At 35.5% G+C, this 11,643-nt stretch overlaps 1 protein-coding gene across 1 annotated transcript; it reads right to left on the bottom strand.

Moving 5' to 3' along the window:
* Positions 1 to 945: 945 nt before the first annotated feature.
* On the bottom strand, positions 946 to 7,485 carry LOC149424345 (dnaJ homolog subfamily B member 12). Its single transcript, XM_089651471.1, has one exon. The coding sequence runs from the start codon at positions 7,319 to 7,321 to the stop codon at positions 6,236 to 6,238; it is 1,086 nt and encodes a 361-aa protein (XP_089507597.1). The 5' UTR covers positions 7,322 to 7,485; the 3' UTR covers positions 946 to 6,235.
* Positions 7,486 to 11,643: the final 4,158 nt, after the last annotated feature.

Genomic DNA, 11,643 nt, shown 5'->3' with positions numbered 1-11,643 from the left:
GCCTTGATTAGTAATTTTAATGATTCAAAATAAAAATAATTAATCAAAATACCGAGTGACTCTACCGGCTCGATTTGTAAGCTATAATTCGACCAAAATATCATATAGTCAAAATATCTAAAAGTCGCAGCACGAGAGCATTTTATCACTTTTCCTCGTATTAAAAAAATCACAAAAAGAAAAAAAAAATTAGTTAAAGCGGGGATCGAACCTCGGTTCTTCACGACGATAGTCGGGCGCTCTGCCTCTAGACCGCGAAGCTGAGTTTGGAGAGTGACCTAAACTAGGTATATAATATTAGCTAGGCTCCTATAGCGAAATGATCACGGTTTTTCGTGACGGTCATGAGTCGGTTTTACTCCGGTCCTCGAAAAGTTTCACTTCAATATACTTTTGAAAATTCACTGCGGCCGAAAACGAAATATAGTGCGTTCTCACAATTATTGTAAATTTAAATTTACCAAGATTTGGAACCCTTGATGTGGATTTTTGTTGACCATAAATATATTACTCACGTAAACTGGTTGTAATGATGTGATGTGATGACAGACAGCAGTTGGGTCGATGTTTTAATGGGATGGTGATTTATTCGTTTTTAAATTCTATACAATATACAACTTATATATTCAGAATCAGCTTTTGTTGATCTATATGAAGATTTATTTTTTAAGCCATAATATTTTCACTGGAGATCCTTATCATGAACAAAATAAATAAACCTAAATTTCACTACACTAAAAAAAAAAACACAGTTTGTTTATATATGGGTAATCCATTTTTTGTTTCTTTTCGGACTTAAAACAATAATTTCTTAGGGTAAAAGTTTTCTGCCAGAACAGGGGGACGGAATTAGAAATAGAGAATAAGGTAAAGTATAAAACAAGATTACATTTATTATTTTTATTTATAACTCAATAAATTAATTTTTTTATAACTAATGACTAATGAGAAAACAATAATATATATAATATATACATTAGCAGTTATAATAAGATATATTTAGTGTTCTGCGACGTGGTACGTGATGGAGCAACAATACAGTCAAATAATTATAACTGTATTTTGAAAGTAAAATCGGTTTTTAGCAGGTGATAATAAAAAAAAGATTTGGGTAAACAGGAGTTGTTACAAATTGATTAAAGGTTTGTCGAGGGAATGAGATAAGAAAGTTTATTTTGTAGTATACCAACACGCACTGCCGAAGGAACAATACCATCTCCACATAATATGATTAACTCAACCATCCACAAACTGAACTAAGCAAACTCCAATTTATTGGGCACCCTCATAATAAAATTGATACAAAAAATTTAATAACTATGTAAAGTAATAGTTAAAAATGACATAAGATATTTCTAAATGATCTGTAACAGCAACTTCGAAGTAAGCTTAGTTCAATTTGGTTTAGAAAATTGTTCTGATTTTGAATAGTCGTAAAATAAAAGGACAGGACAAATATTCCTAATTCGATGTGTACTTACAGAAAATCACAGACCATCGTTTGATAGTCTAGGAGCTAGTACTGGATAGTGGCCCTTTACATCAGCTATCATAACACCATCCTTACAAATCCAAAATAAAATAATACCCGGCGGTCATTTATTCCGAGAGCCAAAAACTCTGTTCTTAACTTAAGTTGCCACATTCCATGTAATTTAATTTTTTTTTTTAAGTTCAACTATACAGGGTGTATCGGCAAGTACCCGACAAACTTTAACCAGCTATTCCTCAGTACATTTGGAGTAAAAAATGTTATGGGCGCTTTGCTGTCCGGTAACATTTATTTCCATTAAAAAAAAAAATAAATAAAAAATCCACACTCCGTCACTGTCATTTGCATTGAATCTCGTGTTCAACAGCTGTTATTAGCAAGTGTGTCAAAAAGTGTCCTCGCTCTTTCGTACACATTCAATAATAATAGTTAAAAATGAGACGAATGGTGCCGTGCCATTTCGTTGTGATTGTAAAAGGGCGCCAACGTAGGTACGTACGTACATTATTCAACGAAACTCGAACAAAATATTGCCAGATGGGTTTTCAAACTTTGACAAAGGATAAAACATTGGTGACATGTGGTGAAAATATGGATAGTAAATTTTTTATTAAAAAAAAATGTTACCAGACAGCAAAGTGCCCATAACATTTTTTACTCCAAATGTGCTAAGGAATAGCTGGTTAAAGTTTGTCGGGTACGTGCCGATACACCCTGTATGTGTCTACCAGTGGCGGCTCGTGACTTTTGGGTGTACTAGAGTGCTAATATTAAAAAAATGGCATTTCTGATGTTGTTATAGCTGAAAACGATTTTTTATTTTTTTTAGAAAATAGCCATGCGCCGCACGGAATTCCTGAAAATCTTCATACAAAAAACATCAGAAATGCCATTTTTTTAATATTAGCACTCTATTAACCCAAAAGTCACGAGCCGCCACTGGTGTCTACTAATAATTAAGAAATTAGACATGATATGTCTCGCAAAGTTAAGACAAATTTGTATAATGTATGCTTATAAATTTGCTAATGAAAAATTCTATAATAGTCTGTATGTACTCATTATGGGATGAATGTATTTTATGTATACATTGCTAGCATCAACACCACATGGTTCTCGTTAGTTCCTCTTTAAAAAACACAAGTTTATTTTGAAAAATGATTTCTTCTCAGTGAACAGAGTAGGGAACACGTCAACCTAATCGAGTTAGCTTTCGGAACATGAATGCAGATAAGTATCATGTATTTTAATAAAATTTAAAAGATGCATTAACAAAATAATAAAATATTAAAAGAAATTTATCATGCAAGTCATTGGCAACTAACAAAATTTAAATTACAGGCCTATCGACAAATTCTTTCCTTACAGCATCAATTTGGCGGGGTCTCTTGGTCAGGGAAATAAATAATAAACAAATCTTATATAAATAACGATTTCCTACACAGGCTCTGAAAATTTCAATTTAAACCAACTGGTGTAGTTGGTCTATTTACATAATATTATAAGTTATTTTAGAATATTATTTTGCCAACAGTTTTGAAATAATATACCAAACACAAGGATAACCGGATGATGCAACATGTGTGAAAAAAATAACAGTAATAATTCTTAACTTATAACATGTCTTTCTGAATATTATAATATATTACGGGCGGATATTGCTGTTCTATACGATGAAAATAAAAACTTTTCGTTTGAGTTTTGTCGTAAACATCAGAACAAAAAAATGTTTTTAATGTCTTACTATAGTCAATATGTATTAGTTTCATTGGTATATTAAACTGCCAATGAGGGATGGTTGGATCAGTATACATAATTAGAAATTTAATTTTAGGTATCAAAGGAAGTATTTAAAATATTGGGTAGCACAATAGATCTCTAAGGACGGGTTGTTTCGGAGAATTTGAACAATTCATCAAGTTTCAACGTTCATTTTCCAGTTCTGTGAAAGATTTTTTCAAGTTCTGTTTTGTCAAGCAACTAGCCTATAATGATATAATAACAGAACTTGAATAGGACTTTCACAGAACCCGGAAATGAACGTTGAAATTTGATGAATTGTTCAAATTCTACGAAACAACCCGTACTAAGCTATATAGAATTTGATCTTACTAATGTTAATAATGAGGCCTAAAATATCATATAAATGCTTTATAAAATTTTAATAGAAGATTCTCGCAAAGATATGAAGAGTTCAATATAAATTGGGGTAGACTATTTCTGATATCAAGATCTAGAAAAGCAAAATAATTTGTGTACAATGTCATGTTTTTATGAGAAATCACCTTATTGGTGTTTAAAATTGAATGCTTTGTTTTGTTCTTTCACACCCAAATGTTTGCCAACATTAATATCATTGTTATTGACTTGTCAAAGTTAGCTAACTCAAAATGATTTAGAAAAACGGGTGCTAAAATTTACAGTAAAAATTGAAAATGGGGACAGTTGGGAGTGCAGTAAACACTATAATTATTTAAAAGTTTCAACTTACATAACTTTATTCTAATAAATAATAAAAATCTTATAGATTGATTTCTCCGTCAAATAATGTGACCAGTTTATAGAAAAAACTTTTAAAATGACATTCAATATTATTATGCTACCTTCCCATCGTCCCAAACCGGAGACGTGTGAATTAATCTGTAAAAAGATGAACACAAAATTTAATGCAGATATAAGAAGAATAGATAACATATTTCTTCTCACTCAACTATTTTGAGTGCTCTATAAAAGACGCACAAGTTAATATTATTATCATCGTAAACAGTCACACAGTGCCTACCTTACAAACCACATAATAAAATTTTTATATATAGGTTCCCACTGCAATTTTTGTTCGTATTTTGTGAGAAAACATGAAAAATAACCTTATTCATAATGTATGTACATTGGATGTTTTAGTGGAAAATGTTAATGAGTAATGAATAAAACGGAATGCAAATGATCATGAGCTCCAGACGAATATGCATACAAAATACGGGAACATCAGAATTCAACCTTCCAGTATATATGTACTACCTAAAACTGAATATCCTAGTTTCAACAACGCATTTTCCCCAATGATGTTAGAATACATCGTTTTCCTCATTTATTATCTCATAGCTTCTGCCTACAATGATGTACTGTGACAAGTCTATGGAACCAAATACCATATAATATTAACAATACCTCCAACGTCTGACATTTCCCATACATTCTGATGGCAAGGTGAGTTGTGTGCCATCATTTTCTTTCATATATTTTAATGGATTTTATGTGAAATATAATTCTAATTAATTCTATAATTTACCTTAATAAATTATTTACTGTTTTTTTGCTCATACTTAAAACATATTAAAGCGGCGATTAATTCTGTCTTTTATGGTTTAGAAAGGTAATAAAATACTAACATAATAGCGAAAAATTTCTGCACATATAATAAATAAAAATATTTTTTATTTTAGAGCGGAGACGGTTTAGACAGAGTTCCCATGAGCCATCCCGGTCCCATTTATAAAGTTCACCATGGTCGTCATTGGATATGAGGCTATGTTTTCTGGTTCCACAATGTGTCTTCCCAGGTCACATCTCTCCTCTCCACTCCTATTTGGTTCCCTGAAGGCCCCGCGAGGGAAGAGTGCCTATAAATATATATTGATATATAATACATCAATATATAATTATATTCAATAATTCAAAACACATTTTACAAAAAAGGTGTTTTAAACATCAACATTGATGATTTATAACTTCAACATGAACAGAATTAACCTTAAGAATTTTACAAGTATATTTTTCGTGGTATAATCCACTTTTTACATAAACAAGAACATTTTATTTGCTAGGATTTAACAAACTCATATTATATTTCACCAACTAACCCGTCAACGTTTTTTTGCATCCTGAAAAACGACTTGGGAGTTTTTTGTTGTTTGAAATTATTACATCCATAAACTGCACACAGAATCTACTTTTTGGGACATTTTTGCATATTTCATGCCGAGAATCAAACAATTTAGAAAGTGCAAAACACCGCCTCTAGCGACCCAAGTTGTTGATATTGCCAATACTTTACTGGAGTTGGACGTATTATTAATATTCTAGGGTATTTGATGGAACAAAATAATAAAAACAGCATTTTTCGATAATAATTATATAAATCAAAGCAGATTGATCAGATAAATGTTAGCAGATTTCTTTTCAGACATTTTATGCCCATACTATTGCATCAATCAAAAGATTTAACAAGCTAACAATTTAAAAAAAGAAAAGAATGTGTAAATAGTATTTGAAAGAATCGATCAATATAATTTTTGATTGATTTACATACCAGAATGATCTATTCTTGAGTTCAAATGGAGTTCACCAATTTTAGTTAATTCGGGAGGCCAACAGTATTTAAAAAGTTTTAAAGAAGATTCTGCAGTTAACCTGTGGCACTTATGAACAAATTTCCTCAATATGGAATTATTGCACAAGGTTCAAAATAATTTAACCATTTTAAATACAATAACAAAACGTAACAATATAAAGTATTCATATATGTACAAATGTATATATAATTAAAAATAAGAAGTTTAGACAGTTGAATGGTTATCGTAGTACTTTGTAAGGTGGTAACAGTCAGGGAAGTCTGGGGGAGTCCAGCCTACTACCGTGAGGCCTGTTCTAATTGGTGTGGTCAAGCGGTGGCACAATGTTAGGGAGGATGTAAGTTAAGGTAGGAACATAACATTATACTATGTAGATTCGGGAGTCTGAAACTTATCTTTGGAGATTCTGAAGAGTCTCACAAGAAGGCATCTTCATACTCTGCGCAGCCTGGAACTGCTGCTTGTCCCCAAAGTTCTTTGCCTTCCAAGTCATGGAGTCACGGTAGTTGCGTTCCCGGTAACAAGAGTGTCGTAAGTTCCCTATGTATTCTTCCTGCACCGTAAGCTCCAGACGACGCAGTGAGCCCTGGTACTCCGTGTGGAAGTTCTCCTTCACATAGTAAGGTACCTTGAGCTGCTCTGTTTTGCGCTGCATGGGGAACTTGTGGCTGGGCGTGAGGGAGTATACGGGATCAGAGATGAAGAAGGTAGACATCATGGAAAGCAGGATCAGGCCGAGGATGGGCAACATCTGCAAGAGACTGGCGTAGCCACCCTGAGGCTCACGCTGGGCAGGATAAGTCTCCCGAGGGAAGCGTGTGCGCCGAGCGTAGACATGCGTGTTGGCAGAGCCGAAGAACATGTTAAACAGCTCCTCCGCTGTAAAATCAGACTCGAAGCCACGAGTGTACGAGTAATGATGCGCGTGGCCAGAGCGCTGTTGTACACGCTCGTCATCCGCCCCAAAGGCATCGTACTGCTTGCGCTTCTCTGCATCCGTCAGCACAGCGGCTGCATTGCCGATGGCCTTGAATGCCTCGGAGGCTCCGGGCGCCTTATTCTTGTCTGGATGAAGCTGCAGCGCCAACTTTTTGTACGCCTTCTTCACGTCGCTGTCCGTTGCATCCTTAGAGATGCCGAGAATCTCGTAGTAGTCTTTGCATTTCTTAATACTTTTGACGGCTTCTAGTTGCTCGGGACTGTAATCGGGCTCGCTAGGTTCTTCTTCGGCAGATTTTTTCACATTGGCAGGAGAAGCCTTACGACGTCTGACGTTTTCAGAATCGCTGTTCCGAGACTCGCTATTATTGGCACTTGCCACTTTCACTTTGGCCAACAGATCTTTCGCTACGTTCGAAGGGAACAGACGTTCCGCTTTGAGGATGAACTTCTCGGCCTTCTCAAACTTGCCCTCGAAGAATGCCCGTTTTCCAATTTCGAGGCATCGATCCGCTTCGTCGCGATTTCCGTCCATCATTCGATAAGATAACTTTCGAATGGGATAGAAATAATGTCGATTCTGTACGATAACAGAGCACTAAACAGTGTATTAAATTTCCTAGGACTGTAATTTTTTCACTGCACTGGGGAAGATCACGAAATAGGCGAGCAATAGAAATGATCAGAAATTGACAGATTCTGTGTAATCAGCGAACATAATACATAGACAATATGCATGGAAATTCCATAGATTATTTTCTTTTCCCATACATTCTTTATTGATAACCCGGGGCTTGTTGTTCATGATTAGTTTGATTTTTATAGATTGATTAACTCTAGTTGGTGAGTTTTAACACTATGTTCGCGTTATGCATAAGGTAGGAACAACAAAAAAAGAAGAAGCTGATTTTATTAATAAAATATAACCATTTATTTTAATAATACAAAATAGTGGGCTTAATACAAAATCTTAAGAAGGTATTTAATCAGTTCTCAAGTAGATAATTATTTTTATCTTTTCCGATTTTATGTCCGGGTTAAATCTTCCCCATAGGAAAAACTAAACCCTTCCACACACTTTTCCACAAATGATCATATAGTCAATCAACATTATGCAAGTGCATTATATAAGCAAAATAAATACAAAACAATACAAGAACAACACGTCAACTCACCAGAGATCAAATGGGAAAATAATTCACCGACTCCAGATATTTTCATATCAGAGGGTTCGGCTCGGTAAAACTCCTAACAGGGCCTATAAATCCTACTGATCCCTCAACATAAATATTTAAAAAATCTTTAGTTATCCTACATGTATTCAAAATGACCGACTTTTGCATCTTTATATATAAATTTTTTGATAGATCTAATACGCCTAAATTTTTAATGAGAGAGCTAAGTATAATGCCAGTAGCCGAAATAACCAATGGTAATATTTTTATAGTCTGAGAATGCCAAATTCTTTTTATCTCATTTCCTAAATCTGTGTATTTTCTTATTTTTGAATATTACAGGAAATCAGTATTTATTATTTATTTATTATATGATCATTATGGGTTTTTTTATAGTAACTTCACGAGAACAGTCTTACATTTTGATTCCATTATACTGTAACAATATTTTCAGTCCAGCCCTCAACCCAACAGCAGGGCCGGCCCTGAAACAAACAGCGCCTTGCGCGAATACAATATTGGTTCATCTTGTCCAGCAGACGCAAGGCCCTAGGCCAAGGCTGCCCAACCCCAGGCCCGCGGGCCATAATGTGGCCCGCGAACGAATTATAAGTGGCCCGCGTGAACCATTTTCAAAAAACCCGCCAATTTGAAAAAGTGTCGCGGGCCTGCGGTAAAACAAACAATGCCGCTTGCGCGCGGTCACCAGTGTTGCCAACGAAGGCGATTTATCGCTATTTGGGCTACTCAGAACGAGAATCAAAAAATCTAACCTGTTGAACTTACTTTTTAAACAAAAATACACCGGTTTTGATATAGTATTTTTTGCGTCCGAAATGAAATCTTGTAGCCACCCCCCCCATGGATTTCAAATATTTGGTGGGGAGCACTCATTTTGAATTTTTTTTGTGAGGAATTATGTTTTATAGAAATTCTCTAACAACCCCCCCCCCCATGGAAATAGGAGCCGTCAGGGATTCAGTGGCCCGCCAGTGATTCAAAATCGTCAATTTGGCCCAACTGTTAAAAAGGTTGGGCAGCCTTGCCCTAGGCCCTAGGTAGTAGGTTGTAGGTAGGTGATCACTGTAATCAATAATATTTGGATGATTTGCATTTTTGTTTAGCGCTGTTTTTATGAAAAATAATCTCAAGGGTGATGTGTTAAGACTCTAAGGAGTTAAGTATTATCAGCGCCTTGGCAATTCGGCGCCCGGTGCGGACTGCTCCAATGCATACAACCGGCCCTGCCCAACAGTGCCAGTGACATCATATTCGCCATAAATATTATACTTGCCATAAAATCTTGGAATCAATGTTATTGACATTGCAAAACTAAAACGCGCAAGGCGCTTTGGTCATTCATGGTCGGTGGTCCACGATGGATTCCGCAATTAATACATTATTGTTATTTTGATATAATAGATCGCACAGCAAAATGATTATTTATTATTTATTTACGGCACAAGTAGGTACCTTTAATTGTAGGCACAGTGGTCGTGGTTATGATCGAAACCCATCGAATTCAAATATGCAAATTAGATGTCACATTCAGACCTTCTGTTGATACCTACTTTTATGTTATTTTCATGTTAGGTAAGAAGCAATATTAATGATACTTCCAACTTCCGACATTTCCCATTTACATTCTGATGGTATCATGCTACACTAGCGCCTCCTAGCGGCGTGAGTTGTGCGCCTTGGTTTTCTTTCATACAGTATTTTTAATTATTTTACGTGAAATTTATTCTTTAATTTACCTTAATAAATTATAGAAATCGAAAAAAATAAATAAAAATTAAGTAACCCATATAAATATGACCATACTGTTTTTTTTTGCTCAGACATAAAAAAATATGAAAGCGGTAATATTAATATTATTGTGAGAAATATTACAAAACAAATTTCGTATGTTTAAGAAGTCATATACTGATTTAATACATCAATATATAATATTATATTCAATAATTCAAAACACATTTTATATAATTGAGTTTTGAACGTCAACATTGACGATGATTTATAACTTCAACATGAACAGAATGCCAAATGGAACTAACACAGCATTTCTGAATTAACCTTAACAATATTTTTCGTGGAATAATCACCTTTTTATGTAATCAAGACAGTCCTGGATTTGTCAATAGGCCTTATAGGCCGCGGCCTAGGGGCGGCAGAGTTCAGGGGGCGGCACTCGCTCGCTTTGGTAAGCCGTGTATGCGATTAGAAACAAAAAAGTCCCTGTGGATAGACAGAGTTTTATAACTATTAGACGATAAATATCATTTTTTACAGGTTCTAATTCCTAGTACTTTAGTTAGATGGTTACTTATATTTATATTACTGCCCGGGTGGCAAGGGTAAAGGGTGGCGGCGGATCGGGGGCGGGTGATGTGATGAACAGTCACCCCCGCTACCCGCCCGCGCCCGTACGAACACATAATATACCGTATCACGCGCGCGCCGGGCCGGCCTGCAGTGCAAAGCGGCAGTTTCGTGTGTATACTTGTGTCAATTAATTGTAGACTCTAGACCGGATGCAGCACACGTAGATAGCACTTGAAGTGAAACAACACAAAACTGCGCTTTATAAATGCTATGTTATTATTATCAACTGACACTTGTGATTAGATATGTTTTAAATAATGGAGAGCCATGTGAGAGATTTCTTAAATTCTTACCTTCTGTAGGACACAAGGCTCAAGATATGTTTGATGCCATTACTTCAGAGCTAGAAAAGTTGAACATAAATCTAGAAGACTGCCGGGGTCAGTCATATGATAATGCCTCGAACATGTCAGGAATTTATAATGGTTTACAAGCCAAAATTCAAGAACAAGCACCACTTGCCATGTTCGTCTCTTGTGCAGCTCATTCATTGAATTTGGTGGGAACCTCGGCCACTGAGTCTTGTACAGAAGCCTGTCACTTCTTCATGTTGCTGGAAGAGGTATATACTTTCTTTGTGAAGTCAACCGATCGTTGGAAAAAATTGGCCAATGAAATAGGAAAACGAAAGACGCTGAAGAGAGTAAACCTCACACGTTGGTCAGCAAGAGCAGATGCCTGTCAAAGTGTAAGAGATTCCTGGGATGAAGTACTCACGGTTTTAAAAATGATTGAAAATGACGCTACACAGAAACCCATCCCACGAATTGAAGCAAAGGGAATTCGCCTTTGAGTGTGCCTTGTGAGTGTTCAGATTCAGAACTCATCTGTTGATGTACTGGCGGTATCTGATCTTTATGGATCTCTTCTCGAATTTACAATAGCAGAGCGAGAAAACTTTGATTTTTTCGAAAAAAGTGCAATTGAAATGAGCGCACTTAAGCAATATCAGGGCGACATTAAGAGTAAGAGGAACCCTAAGAGAAAAAACTTCATAGACGAAGCATCAAATGAGGAAATTGAAACAACTTCCAGAGACCCTTTCAGAGTCAACACCTTTTTGGTAATTCTGGACAGACTGAGAGCTGAATTAGAGAGAAGACATGGTGCATATATAATTTTTAAAGAATTTTTTTCATTTTTAACAAGAATGAGTGAACTTTCAACATAAAGAGTCTCAGAAAAAGCTCAGTCTCTTGTGCAATATTACTGTAATGATTTAGAAGACGATTTAGTTCAGGAATGTGTACACTTTTGTAGTCTCATTTCCTCTAATAAGACGGCAGAGAAACCTGAATCG

Source organism: Hesperophylax consimilis, chromosome 4, assembly GCF_061612785.1.
Source record: "Hesperophylax consimilis isolate HC1 chromosome 4, BYU_Hcon_1.0, whole genome shotgun sequence".
Taxonomy (NCBI): Eukaryota; Metazoa; Arthropoda; class Insecta; order Trichoptera; family Limnephilidae; genus Hesperophylax; species Hesperophylax consimilis.
The sequence above is the reverse complement of the archived record's forward strand: the minus strand, read 5'-3'. Positions and strand labels throughout refer to the sequence as shown.